The 24,597-nt window shown below is 44.7% G+C and overlaps 1 protein-coding gene across 3 annotated transcripts; it reads left to right on the top strand.

Annotated features, from left to right (window-relative positions):
- The first annotated feature begins 510 nt into the window (after positions 1–510).
- CSNK2A1 (casein kinase 2 alpha 1) lies at positions 511–24,090 on the top strand. Of its 3 annotated transcripts, XM_037402300.1 has the most exons (14): positions 12,975–13,175; positions 13,480–13,880; positions 14,127–14,326; positions 15,383–15,494; positions 16,415–16,516; positions 16,950–17,000; positions 17,803–17,862; positions 18,539–18,622; positions 19,044–19,154; positions 19,972–20,073; positions 20,945–21,045; positions 21,734–21,882; positions 23,206–23,292; positions 23,782–24,090. In XM_037402300.1, exons 3-14 carry the CDS (start codon positions 14,226–14,228, stop codon positions 23,895–23,897), a joined length of 1,176 nt encoding a protein of 391 aa, XP_037258197.1. In that variant the 5' UTR covers positions 12,975–13,175; positions 13,480–13,880; positions 14,127–14,225; the 3' UTR covers positions 23,898–24,090. The 3 variants fall into 3 exon arrangements, with proteins under 3 accessions (XP_037258196.1, XP_037258198.1, XP_037258197.1); XM_037402299.1 differs by lacking the exons at positions 12,975–13,175; positions 13,480–13,880 and adding an exon at positions 511–638; XM_037402301.1 differs by lacking the exons at positions 12,975–13,175; positions 13,480–13,880 and adding an exon at positions 5,948–6,161.
- The last annotated feature ends 507 nt before the right edge of the window (positions 24,091–24,597 follow it).

The following is a 24,597-nucleotide window of genomic DNA, read 5'->3' as shown; positions in this document are numbered from 1 at the left end:
GGGCCGGGCGGGCCGGGCCCGGGGTAAGGGCCCCCCAGACGCGGTGCACGGGCGGGCCGGGGGCGCTGCGGACCGCGCTCGGCTTCGCAGGCCGCAGTTGCCACCTGGCGGCGGGCCCCGCGCACAGCCCAGCCGAGGGGCGGTCGCCGGCGGCCCCGCGGAAGCCCCGCGGGGGGGAACCGGGAGCTGGCGGCCGCCGCGCACGGCCAGGCCTCCTCACCGGGGCCGCGGGAGGCCGACACGGGCGGGCCGCGCTGGGCGGCGGGCCGCGCTGGGCTGCGGGCCCCGCCGCGCCGCCCCGCCTCGCCTCACGGGGCGGCCACGCTCCCCGTGCCGGGACAGGGCCCGGGGCAGGGAGCGGGGACAAGACCCGCGGCCTCTCCCGCCACCCGGCCGTGCCACTAGCACCGCCGTCCGGCTGCGCCGCGGACTACGGCCCCCAGAGCGCCCCGCGGCGCCCCGCCCCCGCCGTGCCTGCGCGCCCCGCCCCGCCGCACGTCGCGTGCCCGCGGGGCTGCGGGGTTTCCGCTTCCGGCGCGCCTCGCTCTGGTCCCTGCGGCTGGCGGCCGAGCCTTGTGCCTCCGCCATATTGTCTGTGTGCGGCCGGCGGGCGGGCGGCGAGCGGGTGGCCGCGGCAGGTACCGGCGGACCTCGGCGGCTCCGGCGCCCCTCCTGGGGCCCGGCGGCGGGGGTGGGTGGAGGGAGCGACTGGAAGGAGGCGCCGCCGTGTCTCTTGCGCCCCTCTGCCCCGCTGCGGGCACGGTGTGGGCTGAGGGGCCAGGGCCGCTCCTCAGGAGAGCTGAAGCGCGGCGGGGGGCCTGGGCCGGCGACGCTGAGGGGGAGCGGGCGGCGGTGGTGGCCGCGGGGGCGGAACGGCTGGGCCCAGCGCGGCGGGGAGGGCAGCGCCCGCCGCCTCCTGCCGGCGGCAGGGCCTCCGTGCCCCCGAGGGGGGAGCAGGTAGGCCGCTGTCGGGGGGCCGCTTCGGCTGCCCTCAGCCTGGCCTGGGGCCGCCCGCTGCCACCGGCCGCGCAGGAAGGGCAGGGCCCCACGGAAGGGTAGCCTTCCCCTCCCCCTAGCTCTACGACTTCGCACGTTCAGGCGGTGTAGGTGTTATTTACTTAAAAGGCTCTGTCTTGGTTTTTCCCTGCCTTGCACAAAAAAGCAGAGGGAGGTGAGGTGTGTGGAGGGGCAAGGGGAGGCCTGTTTCTTCTTGCTCCCACCCTCTGCCACGCAGGGACTCTGTTCTGGGCCTTTCTGGGTGGAGGAGAAGGTCGTTTTCACAGATTTCCATACCAGTCGCTCTTATCTTTGGAAAGCAATGGTGGTCAGTGTTGCCCTTGCTGTAATTTAGTTAATTGTGCCTTGGGGCAACAGGCTGTGTGACTGTTGGTAAAATGTGCTTTGTAAATGTAAGGGCAGATAAGGTTATGAAACCCCATGTGTGTCATTTATCAGATGGCTTTATTCTTTTTTACTAAGGACTTTGGGTACGACTGATAAAGTTTGCATTATAAACACTCAGTCATTGGTATATTTTCTGCTGACAGTAGTGGTTGATCTATGCAGAGACTCACAAGGACATGTGCCTCACTTCTGCAAGCTAAATTTATGCATCCTGAGCCTGTGTTGTTTGGTGGTGTGGTCCTTTGGGCCTGTGCTGATCCCTAGTACCTGTGAGAGAGGTCTGCAGTAGCACAGGGTTTGTGCTGTTCAAACCTGCCACAGGGTTGGGGTCTTGGGGAGCTGCTGTCATGCTGGCTGTTGATGCCAGGCTGTGAAAAAGGGTGCTGCACATGTCTCTTTGGAGGTGGCTGTCAGTGTGCTCTGTGTGCATTCACCTGGCTCATGCAAGCTCTGTCCTCAGTGTGCTCCATAAACTCTTTGGGAAGAGCAGCTCGTTCTGCATCTGGGGGTAAGCACCCATTGGAGGTGACTGAGCGCAACACCATCTTTTTAGAGAGAAGCACACAGAGGCAGCAGCGTTTCTGGTTGGGGACAGGTAGCAATTTAGGGTTTTGTTCCAATGTTCTTTTCAAAGACATAATAGTTGCTTAGGATATTCAGACTCGAACAGCACTGGTGTTCACGTCGTACCACCACTTGACCTGGGTGTTGGATGTGACTGCCAGCATGGATTCTGGGTGTAGCATAGGTAGGTGCAGAGAAATCACACATCCCATGCATAGCTCATGTCAGCATGATGTAGAAGAGGGCAAAGATTATGCTAGGAGAGGGGAGACTGAGTGTGGGAAGGCTTCAGGCAGCATTTGGGGAAAGCGTGTAGCTTGATCAGCTCCTTCTTGAGCCCTAAGACTAGGGTTAGGGTAACATTACAATTCTTACAGCACAATGCAATGTCTGGGTAAAACATACCAACAGCAGTATGTCTCCTGTGGAGACACACACTGTGTCTATAACTGGAAAAAGAAAACTGGAATGGGATGCACCTCCCACCAGCTAAATAGTGTCGGATCCCATGCACAGAGCAGTCTGTGTTCCGCCCCTGGAGAAGATCTTGTGGCTCGAAGTCTGGCTCTTTGGATGCCTCGTGGCAGAGAAGTTTATCGTAAAGATTCAAACCTTTGCCTGAGTATGAAGTATGTAGATCTTTGGTGGTGGGCAGTGATACATCCCTTTCATCTTGGCAATGGAGAGAGATTTCCTCATTTTTCACCTTTCTCTGTTACCTGGTAGTATAATTTCTATAATTTATGCATTATTAGTAAAACCTTGCTGTCTTCTAGTTCCCAATGTGGGTGGTGGCAGGGAGTTCAGTGTATACCTCCTGCACCTTAGACCACTGAGCTTGCCAAGTTGACCGCTGCCCACAAGGAATTGAAACAAGGTTGAGGAAGGTAACATCAACCCTGGAGCAAGGAAGGTAAGGTTTTGCTACAGCCAAGGCAGGAGGGGAAGTTAATGTAGCTGAATAGCTAGGTAACCTGCTGCAGGGGAATAAAGCACAGAGTATGGAAAAATGTGGTGAGAGAGTCCAATGCTGGAGGAGAAAGCAGAGACTTCTAAGTGGGAGATTCAGAACAGGTTCTCTGGGTTTGGCAGGGCACAGGAGTTCATGGGTTGAGGAGAAATGGGTTTTGTTGGGAATATGGCTCTTTGGAAGAGAGACAGTAAAATTGGCGGTAGGTTTCCAGCAAATGTGGAGAAAATTTGATTGTGAAATGTTTCATGATGTTAAACAGGGTTTAGTTTTGTGCAGGGCCGGTTAATAGTACTAGTTTACTTGAAAAAAGCTGATGAAATGTGAGAACGAAGATGCAGACCTGTGAGTAGGGATTACTGGGGAAAGACTTGGTAAAATACTGTTTCCTGAAGGTGAGACATGGAAAGACTTTAGTCTTTGAGATTTGAGGTATTTTCAAGTAGTGCAGCTTAGGTACACAGGCATGAAATGGGTTTGAGGTAGGAATCTTGAGAATATGGGATGCGGAAAGGGGGTTATTTATAGATTTGTGGAGTTTTAGAGAAAGGAACTGTTTCTGCTGTGATAAGAGGGGTGGGAATGTAACTTTTCCCAATTCTATTAAATGGTGGGTGTCTTTACACCTTCCACTTGAATACTTTTTCTGCATTTTCTCCTTACAGAACTAGTTTTCTCTTTCCATCTTTCCTCGTGTCCTCTGAGGAATAAGGGAAAGGAATACAGGAGAAGCAAATGGGTGACATTGTGGTGGTGTGATTAATTTCATGTCACATTTCTGAAGAGGCAGGGATTTATTTCTGGGTTACCAGACCTGTCACCTCCACTGTTCCTCCATTATTGAATTGCTTACACTAAGGTATCTGTTTTATAAGGTATCTGTTTTATAAACTATCTGGGTGACATTGATGCCACATTAGATTTTATTGTTCCGTAAGGGTCTTGAGAGAATAAACTCCACAGATTTTAAGATCAGGAAGGACTGCTATGACTTAGTCTGGCTACAAACATTATCTGGTTTTGATTGCGAGACAACTCTTGGATAATTTTTCTGAGCTTGGCTATCTCCTTCCAGGGGCTTCCAAGAGCTGACTGTCATGGAATTTACAGAGCCTAGTTGGAGAACAGGAGTTCTCCTTTGGACCTAGAAAAACTGTTTTGAAGAGGAAACTGCAGCTTTCTGAACTAGCATTAGTGCTCTTGCTGAAAGCAGAGTGTTTTTACAAGCTGGTTTTTGGACCCTGTTTGCCATCAAGGTGCCAAACCTATCTGTTGGTGAGAAAGGTTGATAAGAAAAGGGGTTGTTGATGTGGTCATACGATCAATGGTTCGTGGATATCTTCTGCTGATTAGATGTCAGCAGTAGAGGAGCAGCAAGCCTGGCACAAGTCTTACCTGCTCCTTTGTTCAGACTGTTCTGGACAGTTTTATTCAGATAAATGATTTTATTATCCATTTCATGCTGCTGCTTTGGGAAGCTGAAGAGCAGAAAGGAGACGGAGTTCTTCATGGATTCAAGACAATACCACCACAGACTCATATTTGGAAGGTTACAATTTCAATATTTCTCCACAGAGTTTATTTCTGAGAGATAGGTTCTACCCACCTTACAACCAACTCCTAATTTTTAAGGAATATCACCATTTGCACGGAGGTGCTTTCTAAAGCAGGCTGTTGAGCCTAATGGCTGGATTATACTATGGCAATTTACTTGAAGTGAATGGTGAATAAGATGTCCACTAAGTGGAAGTGGAAAATAGTTTTGGGCCAAGGTGGAATTTGGCTGCAGGTTGCCAATTGGATAGTCATGTCTTCGAGTGTTAAGAGCAGTCCTAGAAAAATGAAGTTATTCAGTCTGTTTTGGCAGAGAAGTAGGTCTCTGCCCTTGCACCTTCTGGAACAACTGAAGGGTAAAGTAGTCGTCTTTTAATTAAGCTAAGTGTAGGGAGAGTCCAGCATGTTCTGCGGTGTTAACACAGAATTATTTGCCAGAACTTGCTTTCACTGCGTGGGAGAGGCCTCGCCATGTCCTGAAGAAGTGCTCCCGAAGTCCTCGTATGTGTCCAGGGAGGTGAAATGGTGTCTGTCCTGTGTTCTTGCCAAAGCCCTCAGAGAAGACAGTTTCTCAGTGCATCTTTGACACATGTGCATGAGTTGTCAGTAAATATTTTTAGTGATCTGAAAATGGTTGAGTGTGGATGCACACAACAAATTAATTTCCAGTGTAGAAAAGCAAGAACTCCTGCAATGTTTCTTCTCTTACAAGTTTTGTCACAGATTTCTTTATCTGTTACCTATGTGCTGTTAAATTCCAGCCTTGCCTTCTGCAGATTAAGCAGCACTTTGATTGTACTCCAGAAGGAAAAGGAGGGCTTTTTGCTCACGGAGGAAGTTGTGCAGCATTCAGATTTATTTCAACTGAGTTTACAAATTAAGTTACAAGTTTTGGTATTTTAGAACGTCTAGCATCCAGGCATATGTCCAACGTATGCATCTTACCAGGCATATAAATATATATTCGTCCTAAGCCATGACTTAGTGCTGCACAGTGATTTTGTTGGGTGACTGCAAGGTTTAAAGATGATGCTGTGGAGATGGACAAACTTGTCTTTGTATGTGGCCAACAGTGGTGTGGGTTTGTTTGGTGTGGCAAGGGTGGGTTCAACATTCATGTCGCTGCTGGGTTACACCGAGTGATGAATGCTGTGGTCATCAGGCTTCAGTTAATCTCTAAAACACGGGTGTAAAATATTAAAACTCTAGTCAGTACACTTACATCACTTGCAAGGTCTGGGAGAACTGCCCTTCTGACTGTAGCTGTATAAACCCAGCACTTGGTGTGTTGTGTTAGGGTACCCAATGCATAATAGATACTGATTTCTGGAGTTTAATAGCAGGTTTTTTCCATTTGATTTTTTAGAACAGTTGTGGCTAGGTTGGTCTTGTGTTAATAATGATGTATTTTTGGAGAATTATGTTAGAACTTCTACTTTCCGGCAGGGATTTACACCGGGTGTCTCTTGCTGAGCCTTCTGGATGCCAGCTGAACAGTGAAGATGGTGTGCAGTGCATTGCCTGCTCGGTGGGAACAGCTGATCACAGGGATTTCCTGAAGAAATAGTTACATGCAGTGTACACTGGTTTATCCTTTGGCTCTGATAACTGTTCCTGCCTCTAGGAATCGCATGATGAGATAAATTGAAAATGCTAACTTTTACGGATGGTAGGTACAGTTCAGTTGTCTGAGTTACAGCTAAATCACTCACTGGACATGAACCGTAGGAGTCAAATCAGCTGAACAATTGGCCTGTCAGCACTCTGTGTGTACTAATTAATGAGGAAAACAACTGTGTCACTTAGCAGTAATTAGGGAGGTAGAACTTTCCAGAGGACACTGCCAGTTGACATGTCAGCTGTAAAGAGCCTGTAGTGGTGCTGAAACATTCCCCTCCATGAGCCTTCAGGACCAGTTGTTGCCAGGATCTCAGAAACCGTAGTTTTTGGCAGCTGATTTATTGGAAAATACTGTCCAAAGCTCCAGTGGTAGGAGCTTTACTTTTTTTAATGATCCTAGAAGAAAAAGAATCACTTCCTGTTGAAGTCTTTGCAAGCGCTCTTGCTTTTTGGCTTTAGGTCAGACCTAAAGAGATGTGCCTCCCAAAAAAACCCTACCACCTTGCCTGCACTCCATGCTCAGCCTGAACTGTCAGGGCGGGGAGGAGATGCCAGCAGAAGTGGATTGTCATCAGTTTCTTTTGGTATGTGTGTGCCGACAGGTTAGATTGGCAATTTCTGGTTACATTTGTAGCCCTTTTTATTTGATTGTGTGAGGAGCCCTTAGTGCTGGCAGTGAGGATATCCAGATCGATTTATGAGAGGCTGGGAATGGTGGCAAGGGAAGCCACAGGCATGGGAAAGCCGCAGAGCCTGCACTGAGCTGCTGGGGCTTGGGTGCCTTGCCGGTGTGGCTGGCTACTGCAGCTACACAGCCTCATCCAAGACCAGTCTTGGTGTTTTTTGTGTTAGGGAAAGCTTTGCCTTTGCTCTGTGTGCTAGCTTAGCTCTAAAAATACAAGGGAGAGTCTGATTTTTGGGGAGAAGTGGGAAGAGAAGAGCTTTCAAAGTTGGCTATTCTGTATAAAACTCCGTAGGAGATGGAGTGAGGAGTGCTCCCATCACTGGCAGCTTCCTGTCTGCTGGAGAAAAATCCCAGCTCTTCTGGCCCAGGTACACTTGCTGTTTCCCACAGCAAAGTTTCGCAAAGGACAGTAGTCCAGCCATGCAGAGATACTGAAGATCTGTAGAGGGTCTGTGTAAGCGCCACTAAAATTTAGCTGTCACAGGTCTGAACAAAAATGGAGACTAACTGTGACAAAACTTTTGCTAGGAGAGCATGTGGGCACCAGTGATACTGCCAGGGCAACCTGGAGGGTGTCAGACATGATAAGACATTGCTTTCTGTGTTTGTAAAATGGGAGAGTTAAGGTTTCCCCAAGACTGTGGAGGTTATAAAATAAGGAGTTGCAGTAAAGCCATTTTGTGGCCTTTATGTAGATTGTGATCCTCATTACAGGGGAATGATTTCTTCATTGGCAGGAGCTGTGAGGAATTCGGAGGAGGAATCGGTGAAGCTGATGACGGGAGAACCAGTCTCAATTTTAGTACGTTGCTAGTACAGAATTACTCCAAGTCTTCAAGTTTAACTAAACCCTTCAACTGTTTTCCCTAGTGACTGGTTATATCTTATTTTGAATTAATCACAACTGTTCCTGTTGCTTTTTTAAGAGAATGTTGAGGTCATTATACATCATGATTTGTTATTTCTCCACAGCTAGACACAACCAGCTATTTAAAAGAAACCTGGAAAATAATTTGGTGGAAAAATGTGCTTAGAGCAGACTGTGCTATTCCAAAAAAATACCAAGAGAAAAGTTTGATTTCAAACCTAAGCTTTTTTTTTTTAACTCAATTAGATTATAAAATCTGCTTTTCTATTGATGTTGTCCTTTTAGTAGGTGGATGGTCTTCAAGAAAGGGTATAAAATGTCAGTTTTGTTAATCCAGGTTTGTTTCTATTTCAGCTATAAAATCCTAGAAAAATATAGGTTGCAAGGGACTTCTGGAGGTCATCTGTTCCATACTCATATTGCTGCAGTTCCAGTGTCATGAAAATACACAAATCAGATTTCTTTTGTGAGATAGAATGTATTTTTTTATGAAGTTGGTTACTGTTATTCCTTCTTTTAAAGGTAAACTGTGTTTTGATTAATGTTGGCTGCCAGCAGGCTGTACTGTAGTATTTAAGCATGCCTTGATCTTTTAATTTCAGTGGCATCTATCCAGTATTAGTTATTCTCCAAACTCTGAAGAAGTGAGTGCTCTTTCCCTGAGAGGCTTACAGGCAAGGGATAAATGGCCTATGTGAACGAAATCATAATCAGTTTTATCTGATAATTGTAATGCTTCCTCTCACTAATAAAGCACATTGTACACTCGTGATTTCAGAGGTTGAGTTTCAGCCATTCAGGTAATGTCTCACTTCCAGTTGTAGATAAAAGCAAGGAATAACCTTTTGATTCCAGACTACTTACTGTAATTCTGCTCTTCTCAGCTGACAGAGAGCTTAGGTTTTTTCAAAATTAATCAGCTGCTGTCTCTCTTAGCCTGTTTACAGTCATAGTCTGTCATAATCACTGCTGGTAATGAGCTTACATAGGGAAAGCAGAAGTGAGAGTAAAGTCTCTAGACCTGTTTGACCAATCTGTGCATCTCGCTTCCTCCTTGAGAGGAAGATGAGGTTGTCTGGGACAGTCTATCTGGAATCGATAAAGTGATGGAAATATTTTCTTGACTCTTTGAGTTTGGTTTGGTACAATTTGGGGCCTCTCACCCCTTTGGGACTGCCCTCTACTAACTGAATCTGAGTTCAGGTGGGTCAGTGGTAATAACACTGTGTATGTGCTGTTGAACATAGTGCACTGGGTTCATTCTGCTCTGGGTGAACTTGGAACTGCTCACGCTGACGGCAAGTTGTCCTGTTAACAGCACTCCACAGGGAGGCCACTGTCAAGCAGTGTTCGTGTGCTTGCTTGCATTATTTATACTCCAGACCTCATCCACAAAGGTCATCGCTTGGATGGCACTTGCAGGTTCCTCGGGACACCAGTCTTCTGGGAAGCTCTTGGCTTCCAGCTCACTGGGAGTCTGTATGTATGCTGCGTCATACTGGTGCAACTTCTTAGGTTGAAGGTTCTGAGTGAGTAGCTGCGTGCTTGAGAGAAGCTCCATGCCAAAAACATTTCCATTTAAAAGAGGGGGTGGGGAAGCTTCCAGTGTTAGTTATTTTTGACTAGAAAAAAAAAAAAAGAGGGAGGTGAATTTTACTAGAGGCTAAGTAGGTAATGTTTCTCAGAAACTAACCTGCATAGATTTCTTAGCTATGTTTCGTTGCTGCTTGCTGTAAATGGATACATCTGGAAGGAACAGAGGGTGTAGGAAATTCCTATACTAATTTGGTATAGGTGCTGTAAATATTGGATACCTCACAAGAGATCAAGTCCTCTGTGGGGGCACAGGTTGCCATTGAGATTAGAGTGCATTCTAAGGATGATAAAATCCTTTTTTAAAAAGGAGGGGTTTTGTAACAGTGGGTTAAATTAAAGAGAACATTGAGAAGCTTTTTACCATTTTACTGAACTTTAGGCATAAAAAGTCTAGCTTTCCAAGCTGCTCAGATAATAGGCTACTGTTGGAATAACTCAAACTTCTAAGAATGGGCCTCTTTAATTAATAGATCTTCCAATTAATAAATTTCTATATGGTCGTAGCAGGATTGGTTTTGTCTCTTGACTGGGGGCTCTTGGGCGCTCCAGTGGAGTAATTATTGGTAGTACATGCAGTGCTGTATTTGACTATGTTCTTTTGATTTTTTTGTACGCAGGATGAGCAGGGTCCTTTGGGGTGCTCTTGATAAGGATGCTGTATAAGAGACTAGCTAATTATCAGTTTGCTGATACTTAAATGACATTCTTAAGAGCAGGCCTATGTGGGAAAACCAAGCATTGAAAATTTGCCTGGTGCTCATTTGCTATAGCTACCATGTGAATGCTACTTGGTCACATCTTCCCAAGGGCTGTCACCACAGGTGCTAAAACAGAAAAGACCCATTTTCTGTCCTTGCACAGGCAAGCCTTAGCATTGAACAGCATGTGTCAGATGGTGACTGGAAGCTTTGTCTTCCTCTCTCTGTATACCTCTGGTATATTTCCTAAAAGCTCATGGTTATGATTCATATTTAAGCACTTCTAGAGAAATTAAAATTTTCAGAGATTCATTGTAGTTTTTGGAGATGCTAAAGGCTACATTGGACATGGCAACCTGATCTATTTAGATCTACTTTGACTAGATTACTTTTATCAGTTTCTCCTAATATAAATTATTCTACTATTCTGTCGTTAATGCAGGAATTCATAAATGACATTTTCTGTTTGAATTCTGCAGGAACAGAACTCATCTTTTGTAACAAGCTCAGGACACTAATCTCATTTAGGTGTAATCACGGCTCATACTGTAGATTTTCCACCTCAAAACTGCAAGCTAAATGGACTTTTGCATGACCACACCTATCATTATTTGTCCCTATTTGTGTCAGTCCCTTCTGTCAAAGAGCTCAGATCCACTGCAGAATTGTCCCCCCTTCTAGGGACAGTGAAAGCAAAGTATATACAAATTCTTTAGTGGTTTGGAGCTGAGGGAGAGAACCTTTCAGGCAGGGTATGTTTGTATATGTGTGTAACTTTGCTTTAAAACCAAACTGTCTGTGCAGACTCTCCCCTGTCCCTGTATAAAGAGCAGTAGACGATAATACCTACTGTTGTAAATACGCATTGTGTGCCATTCTTAGAAGCTGCAGTCAATGATTTCCTGCAAAAGTCCTCTGAGCAGTCTGTTACAACATACAGCTTGTGCTAGGCTAGAGCTATGTGACAAAAAATACCCACTGTGAAATTTGATCTATCTTTAGATAATACGATTGATTTTTCTTTGTTATTTTTTCCCATGCTGAAACTGATCTTGTGAAGCTGGATGAGGTGGAGCAGTTGCATGTTCTTTATTGGTACTGAGTTGTGCTTAAAAATTAAAATTTCTAAAGTCATCTTATATGTAGGTTCGGTTATTTCCTACACGAGGAGTATTGGGCAGAGGAAGTTAGCCAGTGTCAGAAGCGCATGGAATGAGGAGAAACAAATACACAGTGATTAAACTTTGAAATCTGATGAATTTCGCTGTACTAAAAGTGTTGTAGTAAACTTGCATGCTCTGTTAATGCCCAAGTACATTTTTGGAATATACATGTAACTTCAAAGCGTCTGAGTCACGCCGCATAAATGGTTTGAGGTCTTAGATGATTGCTGCCTAATCTTCTGAAAGTGTTACTTTGTTAGAGGACCAACACTTTGCCCAAGAACAGACTCTGTGTTTATTTTTTTTCTTTTTTTTTTTTCTCAGTAATACTGCCTATTCTTCTGTTAGCTGAACACCTGGCTGAAGTGCCTCATCCTTTCTTTACTGGGCCACAGCCTCAGTCACAGCTCAGTTGTGGACTTTGGAACAGTGCCGCATCCCTTTTTAACCTTGGGGCTGGATTACTGCAGCTCTGCCTACCTGGAGCTGCCTTCAACACCGTTTGTGTGTCAGTAGGTCAAAAAACACCCCCATACTGCCAAGGTCTTGTACCACCTGAGGAGGCTCGGTCCGCATCAGAAAAAGCTCATGTGGGTTTCTGCCTCCAAATGCAGAACCAGCTGCTGGTCAAGTTGTGTGACACAGTGAAGGACATCAGACCTGTGTCACCCAGGTCCTCCACTGTTTTCATAGCCAGTGGTTCTTGCTGTGGTCCTTGGAGCAGACTGAAGTGCTGCAGACCTTGAATAAATGACAGGATGCTGCCAATAGAGCAGGATTTTGCTTCTAGAATTTTCTTCTGGTGTAATGTATCCTGATAGCCTACTCTGAGCAGATTTCTAGATCTTTCTGATTAATGGGGCTATTCCTTCCTCCTGCAGCCTGGCAGTTGCCCTTTTTCTGTGAAGGGGTAAGATTTGCATAGCAAATATACATTATATTTGTTCAGATTATAGCATTGCCAACTGATTAAGTGCCTTTCTATAAAGAGGGTCGTATAGTCTCTGCCGTATGCTACGCAGCAGGCAATACTCTTTCATGCTCCGATACAGCTTCCTTCCTTGTAAGTGATCTTGAAAGCTGACAAAGAGGTTCTTGTACTTAAACATTTTAAAGTGTGTCAACTTTCACTCATGAAAGGTTTGAATGGTGCAAAGACACTCCTTTCATTTCAGGTAGAACAATATTGGTATAAAAACTGGAGTGAGTTACTGTTGTCTTAAATATTCAGAAATTAGAATATTTGTCTATACAGTAAACTACTTTTGAGTTATTTTGATCAGTCTCAATACTGATAAAACTTAAAAGAATTTTTGCAAAAATCACATTCTAAGGAGGAAGAAGTAGAGGTGCTTACCAAATCCTTTGGAAAAGCAGAATGCAAAGAAACATCTTCAGACTGTTGCAGCAGAATTTTTCTTCCGTATTTGGGTAAAGCATTGTATTCCAACACAGATGCCACTGTTTTTCGGACAGTCAGATTTAATGGCTTGACTATAGAAAGTTATGACCAAAACTGGTGCCTCATCCCAGCAGAACTCTGGCTGCCTCGGTTTGTCATGAAGTCTTCTGAGCACTGAGCCATTCAGTCCCTGAATGGTTTATGACGACTGGCCTCTGATATCTTCCTAATGTCCTTTCTTGTCTCCATGCTAATTGGGAATGTACTTTTCCTCATAGTCTAATTAGTGTGGATGTATTTTATCACTATAAATGTCCTATATCTGGACAATGCTATAGTTGGTAGGACTTAATTGCATTGTACAGGGTAGTGCTGCTTTTTTAAGTAAGCCCAGAGATGAGACCCCATGGCTGCCTGCTGTGTAAGTCTTGCTCACTTTCAGGTGGGCACTGGGTTATATATAGAAGGTATCTGTTGTGACATGGTGGAATGAGATGTCCGTGGAGGAGGGCATGGACAGAGTAGCCAAAGCCGCCTTCAGAATGTGGAAAAATGATGTAATATGAAAATCCCCAGTGTGCTGTTCAGACTTCAGCAGTCTTACCTTCACATAAAGTTTTAATGAAGTTTTGGTCCTGATGCTGGTTTCAGGTGAATACGTTTAATTTTTATTTTTATTTTTTTGTGGGGAAAGCAACATTGGCTTATTGTGTTGAACTGCTGTTAAGCTCTTATATGAGCCTGTAAGTTAATATAAGGGTGGGATGGTACTTATAACTGAGAAGATCCATGCTCTGACATAGTGTCTGGATTCCACTGCTCTCCAGAAACCTGCTTCTGAGCTGACTGGCCTTACTTTGTATGTAAATGCTTCAGTTAGTGCCTGCATTTTCCAGCGGGTGCAAAGGGCAATAGTAGTGGTGGATCAGTTCAGGTGTTTTTTTTCTTTCCACAGAATGGATCAATGTAAACCACGCAAGTCTCTGTGTGTGAGCACATGAAAGGCTTCAGTCCTTTTAAGAATCACAAGTAAATCCTGAAGTTCTGATTTAAATGAAAAGTGGTGTTTCTACAAGTTGAAACTTCAGAAAGTGCTTAATTCAGGTTGTATGGGTGACCTTGTCAGTCTGTCAGCTCTGTTTGCAGCATCGTTTGCATTGCAAGAGGTGATAGTTGTGCAGCCTTAAGTGAATGAAGTGTTTTGGCTACATGGGATGGCGCAAGACTTATTCCTGGATGGGGAAGAGATTGTGGCTGATGGCTGTTGCTTTCACTCTGGAGCTGAAAAGAGGGAATCTGTCTGCAGAAACAGGGCACGTTGCATTTCTTCCCTTTTGGAAAGTCATCTTTGCAACCGTAAGTTGGAAGCTACATGCTGAAAGTTGCAAGGTCAGGGAAGAGGAGGGTGTTACTTTTGCTGGTGGGGCCAAGTAGTCCCATCCTGTGTGAGGGAGAGCCGGCAAATTGTTTTCAAGCTCTGACAAATGATCCCAGGCCTGTGGCTGAGCTCCAGCCTCTGCTTCTCAGCAGCTTTTAATGATTAACTTAAATATTTTTATAGTATCTTGAGATTTTAACCTCTGGTTTATTTTCTTTCTGCAGGTGGAAGAATCTGAGGCCTCTATCCTCTGTCCAGCTTTGCAGTTTGAGTAGCCTCTGATTTCAAATATCTCATCATTTCCGCCTGCCAACCTGTCTGATATGTCGGGACCCGTGCCGAGCAGGGCCAGAGTTTACACGGATGTGAACACACACAGACCCCGGGAGTACTGGGACTATGAGTCGCATGTTGTTGAGTGGGGGTAAGTCTCTGTGCTGCCTGTGGATGTCCCTGGAGTGGGATCAATCCCTGTAGGATCCTGCATAGTGGTACACAGGGAGTTCAGGCACCTGTGCTGTGTTAGGCTTTTTCATGCTCCTTGGCAGAGGTCTAGTGAGCATGGCAAGTGTTAAAATCGCAACTTTTATTCAGAAAAGTGTTTCTTGTCAAAATCTCAGATCCCCAGCAATGCAGGAACATTTTTAGCAGCATCCTTAAGAGTTTGGTTTGAAGAATTTTTGCCAAGTAGTCAGGAGACAGACCCTTTCAGAGGGAAGAAAATCTTTTCTGAAACAATGTAAGCAGCCCTGGGTGCAGGGCTGAAAAGCAATGAAAGACATCCGGAATTGCTTCTGACTTGGATGAGTGAAGAGACTCAGCAGACTTAAATAGGTACATGCTATTTTGTGACTTGTTGCTCAGCTCTCTGTGAGTGACTGGAAGAGACATGTCTGCTGCTTTTTGAAGGAAGGAGGTGTCTAAACTGAGCTCATGACTAAACCGTCCCAGAATCACAGCAGTGATGCCAGCCAGCTTCATAGCTCTGCGTTCCTGCTTTTGTATAGCAGGGCCCAGACTAAGTTTGGCCCTCGGCTTTGGTGCAGTTCCTGGCTTCTGAAATGTATACAGTCTTCTGAGCATAAGTGGTGATTTGTGCCTAGTCTGTTTTTAAACAGGCTAGCACTTAAATTTTTGGTTTTGCTGGATTTGTTGATTTTTAACAATACTATACAAGGGAAAATATAGCTTCTGAAAAGAGAAGACCAATAGAAGGGATCACTTGAGTTTGCTGATGCTGAAATGCATAGTTGGGCTTATGTTACTTGCTACAGAAGAAGTAAGTTCTGGACTGAATGTAACTTGGGCAAGTAAAAGCTCCTTCTTTCTCTCCTAATTCTTAGTCATTGTGTTCAGGAGACATAAGACACTAGTTAATCCACCTTGTCTGGAAGGTGAGGCGGTGATTCAGTGTTAAGGAGCAGTTCATAAATTGTGATGGAAATGACTGAGCTCTTTGGAACTCTCTTTTTCTCCACAGAAATCAAGATGACTACCAGCTAGTTCGAAAATTAGGCCGAGGCAAATACAGTGAAGTATTTGAAGCCATCAACATTACAAATAATGAAAAAGTAGTTGTTAAAATTCTCAAGGTGAGCTGGGGATTGGGCAAAAGATAAAATATGTCTTGAGGTGATCAGGAGGCTAGAAAATGCAGTTCTTTGTCTAAAACCATTCAATGTTCTAAAACTGAAATCCTCAAAGCCTGGTTTTGGAGCATCATTCAGTGAAATAGGCTATCATTTTGAGTCTCCTAATAGAAGCTCCACACTTGGATATTAAGTCAGATCTCTGCCTGTAAGGAGTTAGCTTCTGTCTCAAAGAAGTCCCGATGTACAACAGATTTTTACTTGGAGCTAAGCAACATTGCAACAGCTGACAAGAACATTCTTACCTTCTCTAACTACCAGTGAGTGCCCTGGCGTGCTGTAATGTGTGAAGAGGCCTGTGTACTAATGGGACTAGTGTCCTTTAAAGCCACTGATAAGATTTGGAGGCTGCTAACCTCAACATTTTCATTTCTGCTCTGCATGTTCCCTTACACATGTAATACCTTTCCAAACTGAGTCAGGATCTCCTGAATGCTGGTAATTCCACAGCCTTGATTGGTGAAATACCTTAATTTAGTGGCACTCAGATAGCTCACGGACTTCTCATAGTTAGTTACACATTTACCACATGCCCAGTTAAGAAGCTTGAACTATCAAATTATGTTCAGACAGCTTTAAAAGAAATAGGCCATCTTCCTAATGAAGCTCATTCACATGAAACTAATGTTTGTAGCTGTCAGGGTTGTATGGTTAGAAAGGAGACTGCATATATGTGAGCCCTTGCTGGAGTGATGCATAGTTGGGGTAACAAAAAGATCTAGCTGTTTGAACTTAACTCGCAAAGGCTCTGATGTAAGTTGCTGACTTGCAGTCACCTACTTTTGTCATTTGGATGTTAAGCTGCCTATTAGCCTCACTTTACTGCAGTAAGTACTCTTACACTTTGGGTTTTTATTCTTCAGCCTGTTAAAAAGAAGAAAATCAAGCGTGAAATCAAGATCTTAGAGAACTTGCGAGGCGGTCCCAATATAATCACTCTTGCAGATATAGTAAAAGATCCTGTGGTGAGTATGGAAGGAACTTAAAGGGTACACTGGGGTTATGGATGAAGTTGCTGTTCAGCTCTGATCTGGATTTTTGTTGTTCCCACCGCACCCCCCCGCCCCCCCTTCTTAAATCCTGCTTTTAAATTGCCTAATCAGATCAGCTCTTAATCTGATTAACTTCTTTCAGAGGGCCCTTCCCCCGCAGGTCCCTTTAGCCCCACGATCTGTAAGGATGAGATACCAGTGAACTGAGACAAGTTAATTCATTCTACAAACAGTGCTGCCAGGGGCTGCAGGCTTTGGCTGTGCTTTCTCTGAGGGGAATCAGAAGTATATTTGAGGCAGAGGGGCTTCTAGCAGTTTTAGGTCTAAAAATAGTTCAATTCATTATCCTAGATGAAAACATATTATCTCAACTTAACGTGACTGAACACTTTTCTCTCTGTTTTAGTCTCGGACACCTGCTTTGGTTTTTGAACATGTAAACAACACAGACTTTAAGGTACAGTGTGGGATGTGAACTTCTAATGTTTTCCATTTGAAAGCCGTTCATAATTTTTTTCTGGGGAAAGGCAAGTATGGAGGGGGCAGGCAGGTTATTTAAACATTTCTTTCCAACATAGCAACCATCTTTAAAGAGAAATACACTTGGGGCAGAAGTTTGTAATTAGTCCTTTAGCACCATTTTGCCACAGAAGATACAAGATGAGAGTCCAGATTCCAAGTGGTATTCCAGCCTTTGGAGCAAATTAATCTGCTATCTTGTGGACCATCAGTGCCTTTTTGGAACATTTTACTTTTATGTTCAGTGTATAACTATGTATTTGGACCACTTTAAATGTGGGCAGCTGTTTCTGTGGCTTTTCATACTTACGGGAAAAGGGATTTAAATGTTTTTGTCCTCTTCCCTACTGACCTGCCTCAGGAGAAGAATGGCTGTGCAATGCAATCTGGAATAGCCGCTTAATGTTGCAGAGCACCCTTGGTCTTTTTGAGACATCATCTGCAGACAAAATACATCGTGCTGGTGGTGGGCAAGTGCCACCTGAGGGAGTTAGTGACAGGAATCAGAATGTACTGCCTGAGCAGAGCTGGAAGTAAACTATGTGATTTGTAAGGGGAGAGGAACAGACTGATCAGTCTTGGGTGTGGGATCAGAGTAACTTGGGAAACTTGTACTGTTCCTTCAAATGGGTTTGGAGAACCATAGCAGCCGAGAACAGGGCTGGGTTGTTCTGGATTGGTAGGGATGTGATGTTTTTCTTGGGTGTTGAACACTGATACAATGTGTTTGTGTCCCACAGCAATTATACCAGACATTAACAGATTATGATATTCGATTCTACATGTATGAGATTTTGAAGGTAAGTTGGTGCTTTGCTGTTTTGTCGGTTCATTTCTAGGATTTGCACTCAGTTAATCCTATAGAGATGGTGGTCACTTCACTAGTGGGGATGATCGGGGAGGAAAGCTACAGAAGAATTAGGTGGAAAAACATATATCAAGTCAGAATCAATTGTTCGCCCTTGTTTCTGCAATAAATTCTAGTCCTGATGGGTTTTTTGAGGCTAGCAGAGCCTTTGGGTACACGAGATAATTTAGATCCTAAATCAGAAGTACATGTAGCCTCTGAAAACAGAATACTGCAAGCTGTTACTGGCTGATTTTGCACTCTGATGTAATGCAAGTCAAATGTATTTGTCCATCTTTCTGAAACAAATATTTCCTCCTTAGGAGTCCAGAGAAGGGGAGGCTTGTTTGATCTTAAGTGCCCAGTAACTATGCCCTTAGGGACTCTGAAGTTCCATTTTTGTGAAGAAGCACATGAGGTGAAGTAAAAGCACTTCTGCTGCTGGCACCTCCCTTTTAGAGGGGGCTGTAGAAGCCTTTTCTGTGGTCCCTGAGTCTCATCCAGGATATAACACTAGACAGGTCTTGCTGCCTAATTAGACTTGATATATGTGGTAATTGTTCTGAATATGATTGAACTTGAAAGATTGTTGTGACTTCAGCATTTGTTTCTTTGTATGTCACCTACAGGCTCTAGATTACTGCCATAGCATGGGAATCATGCACAGAGATGTCAAACCTCACAATGTCATGATTGACCACGAGCACAGAAAGGTAATGTGGAGTGGCTGGAGGGTAGGGAGAGGTCCTGCTTTTCTCTTGGAAAACTAGGATCCCTTTTTGGTGCTTCTCTGTAGTGCTACTAGCATACATCTTCAAGGGGGGAGGGGCGGGGGGACTGCACTTATGTTAGATGGAAAAATGTAAAATTTATTTCTGTGTGCTGCTTTTCTTTCTATGGGTTACATGTAACCCATAAACAGGGTTAGTAAGGAGAGATATTTTATTTAGTCTGGTTGCTGATAACAGGTTAGGGGAGAATACCTAAACAGATTCTCTGACCAACTTCAAATTAATTGGAAATAGGAGACTTGTAAATGAAGCTTCAAACTTAAGTTCACCAGTAGTGTCATTCAGCCAGTGGAGAGCTGGAGCATCCCTTGAGCCTTTTTCCTTTGTTTTCTACCATTTCTAGCTTAGACTAATAGACTGGGGTTTGGCTGAATTCTATCACCCTGGCCAAGAATACAATGTCAGAGTGGCTTCCAGGTATTTCAAAGGACCTGAACTCCTTGTAGATTATCAGGTAAGAATTACCAGGATTTCTCAGTGACTTTTGTGTGGAAAGTCTGTGCCATTTCAAGGTAGCAAACCAGAAATTTGTATATCTGGAGACCTGAAGCTAAAGACAGTCCATTCTAAAATGTATCACAGAAAGCAGTGGCTATAAAGCCTCTGAATTAAAGAAATGAGTAGTCTCAGGACCCAAAAACTTCGGAACTATCATCATGGATCTTGGAATACAAATCTTGAGTATTTTTTTAGCAAGGCTCCAATTGCAGTAAGGTGCAGGAATGAAACAAAGCCCTTATGGGAACAGCTAGTACTGCATGAACTTCTAAATTAAGGTATAAAAACAACCCCATATCTGATGGCAGTTTGCATTATGGAAATGCAGTGGGCTGGAAATAGCAGTGTTACTGGTGACTTTCAGATCATGCTGGTTCTGAATGAAGGCACTTCCTCACCTGCCCATGTACCGTGTGGAGTCCACTCCTTTTGTTGCTTGTGATGCTTCCCTTCTCAACGTATCTTTCTGAATGATTCATAACTCTGAAGTCTGCAGTGAAAATAGAAAAAGCCACTGGTCTTTAATATCTGTATGGACAAAGATGGAAATAGGATACCTGCTGTTCTGCTAATTGCTGTATCCTAATTTGAGTAACTGGAACATTGAGCTGAACAGTGATCTTGCGGTGAAGAGGCATGAAGATGTTTCAGTCTGTTCCCAGTGTAATGTGGCTGTGTTTGTACCACTGGAGGGAGGGGGGACCCTGTTAGTACTGGGGAGTCTGTTCTGCTTAATTCATTAGAAATTGAATTGTCCTTCTGGTTTTGTACAGATGTATGATTACAGTCTGGATATGTGGAGCTTGGGTTGCATGTTGGCTAGTATGATATTCCGAAAGGAGCCATTTTTCCATGGCCATGACAACTATGATCAGGTGAGAGCTGGTCATGTACAATCTCTGTTCTCTTAGCACAATGAAGGTTTCCTGATTACACTTCTATCGAGGGATCCAAAGAAGAATTTAAGCATTTCTCAAATGGCTTCTTTGCTCAGTTTGAAGCCACGTTCCTTCTGTCAAGCGGGCAAGGTTATTTAACCAATTAAATGGAAATAGATTTATATTGCTTTGTACTGATGAGCTTCTCAGTAGGTATTAGGAAGTTGTAACAATAGTTATGTTAAGGCTTGGTGTGTTCTGGTACATAGATCGACTGTTCCTGAGGTTAGGTTATGTGGAAAATCCTCGCTGCTATCCACCGTCCCTCCCCTCTGTATAGAAACTGTGAATTTGATACAGTTTTATACAGATTCTGAAATCTTTGATGTGTTGCCTTTAGGCCAAGATTTTTATATTTAAACCTTTAACATGTACTCGGCATCTAACATTCAAGAACAGTGACCTTCTGTTCTCAGTCCTTCATTCTAGAGCCCTTCCAGGGTGGTGCTTCACCCATCGCATGCAAGTTATAGAGCTTCTGCTTTTTTGACCACTTAGCCTTGTTGGTTTTGAATATTTTCTTGTTACAAAGGGAGTTAGTGTTGCAAGGTCTCAAGTCTTAGTGATGTTAGGGCATGCAGCTCCCTCCTGGCTGCCTTGGGTTACGGAGCTCCAGCTGTGAGTGGAGGCGTGTTCATGATGCCTGTGATTGTATGTGACGGGGGAAGTCAGAGCCACAAGATGATCTTGTGGCTGCTGGTTCAGACTAGGTTCAAGCTCCCAAGGGAATATGCGGCTCATATCTTCACATGGGCTCTAGCATTATCGTACCCTCACAGTAGTGACGTATTTTTCTGTTTGTTCCCAGTTGGTGAGGATAGCCAAGGTGCTGGGAACAGAAGACCTGTATGACTACATTGACAAATACAACATTGAACTGGATCCACGTTTCAATGACATTTTGGGCAGGTGAGCCAAGGTCCAGAGTAGCTCATAAGCTCTTGATAGACCCGGACAGCTACTGCTTTGTCAAAGATGTTGAAGTAAACAAAAAATTACGCTTACGGGAGCCAAGATTCTTGAGAACTGTCACTTTGTGCCTTTCATCCCTTTTGCCAGTGCTTCCCATGGTCTTTTATTTGGAAATGGACTTGAGGAAAGGTTTTTAAATGTCATCTAGGCAGTAAATGAACTGCTGGAGCATAAAGCATGAAGGACAAATGCTCTCTCCAGTGTTCTGGGGGAAAAAACAAAATGGTCTTTCTCAGAATTACAGTGCAGAAAATCAATTGCTGCATAAGATGGCATTTACATATTTTTCCCCTCAGAGTTATTTTGTGTGACACATACTAAAACTACAAGGAACTAATGGTGGAGGCGGTGTAAAAGAAGAGCAGAAGCAGGGATTTTAGTTCTGTAAATTGGTTCTGAACTCGAGTCCTCCTGCTGTGCGGGGCTGTGGTGGCTGTGCCGCCACGTGGAGGCACGGTGTACTGCTGCCTTGTGCTCTAGTGTGGCTCGGCCCTGTTGCTGCCGCACCAAGCAGCAGCCCCTCTCAGAGATGGACATCTGTGGCAGTTCTTGCTCTTTTAAAAAAGAGGAATTTTGGCATTGAAGTCCTTTGCCTAGCCTGATTGGGGTATCTTTTTTTTCACAGACACTCCCGTAAGCGATGGGAGCGCTTTGTTCACAGTGAAAACCAACATCTGGTGAGTCCAGAAGCTCTGGATTTCTTAGACAAGCTGCTGCGATATGATCACCAGTCACGACTCACAGCGAGAGAAGCCATGGAACACCCCTACTTCTGTAAGTATCAGCTGCTGTCCAAAGAGTTCTTCCTCTGCCTCTGGGAAATCTCAGTTCCCGTAGGTTGTGCAGATATGAGCTAAGAACAGGAACATAATAAGCCTGGTCTTTGCAAATAATTGCACTGGAGCTGAGGCTGCTTGTCTCTGTGGTGGATAAAGTAGGCCACTGCCACCTACACCAGCCGAGCAAAAAAGTGTTGTATGCCCGTGTCAGGCCAGTGAATCAGCAGCACTGTGTTAAATAAGCTTTGGTGCTAAACTCATGCTAATTTCAGCAGGTGTTTGGGTACACAGATCCCACATTTTGATAAAACCAGGTAACTCTGGTTCATTGAGCAACAGGCCCTTTTAACTGCTTTTGTTACTAAATGTGTACCTGAGCAAATGGTATATTCAGGTCTTGGTTTTGCAAGCAAAAATGTAGTTTTCCCTAATAAATGTTTTCAAATGCTTGCTGTTTTTTACAAATCTTGATATATAGGTTTCTGAAACAGCTGTAACGGTGCAAAATGAGTATTTGCTCAGGGTTGTGGGGTGGTGGTTTTTTTCTTGCTGCTGAATGGAGTTGTGTAATTAACAAACCGTATAGATCTGTGTTCTGTCTGTGGCAATGTTCAAGTGAAATGTTCTCAAGTATGAGAATTGGTAAAGCTGAGAGCTTGGAATGTGAGAGTTGGGCAAATGGCTGAATTAACTTGTGTCCAAATAGAGATGCAGGTTTTACTGAACTGAACATGAGGAAGGGCAAAATTGGAAATTCCCTTGTCTGATGCAGTAGGCTTGGGAGGCAGGAAGGGGTTGCCTCCATTCAGATGGTAGTGTTATTTACCTGCAGCTAAAAATAAAGATGCAGTAAGTTGGGAATGTCTTACAGAAGGCAACAAGCTCCAGTAACACTCATTACAACTCACAGGCTGCTGTGGGGTGTGTATAGAGACATGACATGTGATTGTAATTAGCGATAATCTTTCTGCTTGCTACACCCATTTTTCTGGGATTGGCTTTATGCAATCATGCAGTTGCTTAGCATAGAAAGGAGATCAACTTCATTTCCTTCAGCTTTTCCTGTCAAGCATTCCCGCTGAACTCCAAAGCACATCATTTAGGTGACTTTTTGCAGATCACGTTACCTTGGTACCTTCTTGGGTGCTTCCCACTGGAGTTGGTGGAAACTTCTGTGTTCCAGTAGATGATGGTTGATACTGTTTGGTACAGGCAGCTTGCCAGGGCGGGCTGAGCACAGAGGTCGCGGGGCAGTCAGTGTGCTTCAGCTGCTGTCTGGCAACACAGCACCTAAAGGTAATTAATATGCTCTTCCTAGATCCCATTGTGAAAGACCAGGCTCGGATGGGCTCGTCCAACATGCCAGGTGGCAGCACTCCTGTCAGCAGTGCGAGTATGATGTCAGGTCAGTTCTGCTGTCAGCATGTTAAAACATTTTTATGTGCTGTGTGGATGTGAGGATCCAGGAGGGTGAGTTCTGCAGGTGGGGTGTTAGGTCATCTCCTGGGACTGATGACAAGGGCAAGGAGGGCTATGAAGAAGTGGGTGGGAGAGCGTGATAAATAAGGCCTCACTGCAACCTGACCTGCTTTACTGGTCTCTTTTTAAAAGGGTTTTGCTGCTGGATTTTTTTGGCAGGTGTTTTAAGGACAGTGATGCTGCCGCACATCTGCCTGTCAGTGACACTCGTACGTGTACAAATCTGCGTGCGCTTCAGGGGCTGCAGAGAACAGTGACAGATCTTTAATCTCAGCTTGTTTTGGCAGCTTGGAAAATGTAACAAAGCGGCAGCAAACTGACCTGCAATGATACCGCTTCATTTAAGAAGCTGAGCTGTCCTAGATAGAGATGCACTGGTTTCGTGCTAATTCCTGCTTACCTGTCTCTCTTCCAGGGATTTCTTCAGTGCCAACACCTTCACCCCTTGGACCTCTAGCAGGCTCACCTGTCATTTCTGCCACCACCACTCTGGGGATGCCCGTTCCAGCTGCTGCAGGCGCTCAGCAGTAGTGATGGGCTCTGTCTCCTGCTGCCTGAGCTGAGTCAGGTGGGGAAGAGGTTTCCCCCTCCACCTCTCCTCAGGACGCAGCTCGTGCCTGGCAGGGGAAGGGAGGGGATGAACGCTTTGGAGGCACCGTGTCTGAACTGTTGCTTGTGGATTTATAGTAGTTCAGTCATTATATACAAAATTATTATAGGCTGATTTTTCTTTTTTTACTTGAACTTTTCGTAACTCAGGGGATTCCCTGAAAAATACCTACAGATGGAATATTTCTCGGACAGTTTTTTGGTTTTCCCCCTCCCCTCCCCACCCCCCCCACCCCCCCCCAAAAAAAAATTACTCTTCATTTAAGAACAAAGATGAGTCAACAGCATTTCCAAGCTCTTGCATCCTGCTGGAAATCTCTTCTCTTCATGTTCCCACCATTAATCCTCCACGAGCCTGCACCTTGGGGGATTGTGCTGTTCTCCAGAGACTACCAAACCAAGTCTTCATGAGGCAGGGGAGGGGGATTCTTAAAGTACCACTCACCTTTAGCCCCATGTCCTGCACATGACTCAGCCAGGGTACACTGAGGAGACAGTTCCAGTATGGAGAGGTGGTGTAAGTGCAGATAATATCTGAAACCCTAATTGGATTGAATGAAGTCTCCTTAGGAGCCAACCAGATTGCCAATTCACCCCTTTGCATGTAGTTTTAGTCTTTTAA

This window comes from Falco rusticolus, chromosome 10 (genome assembly GCF_015220075.1).
Source record: "Falco rusticolus isolate bFalRus1 chromosome 10, bFalRus1.pri, whole genome shotgun sequence".
NCBI lineage: Eukaryota > Metazoa > Chordata > Aves > Falconiformes > Falconidae > Falco > Falco rusticolus.
The sequence above is the reverse complement of the archived record's forward strand: the minus strand, read 5'-3'. Positions and strand labels throughout refer to the sequence as shown.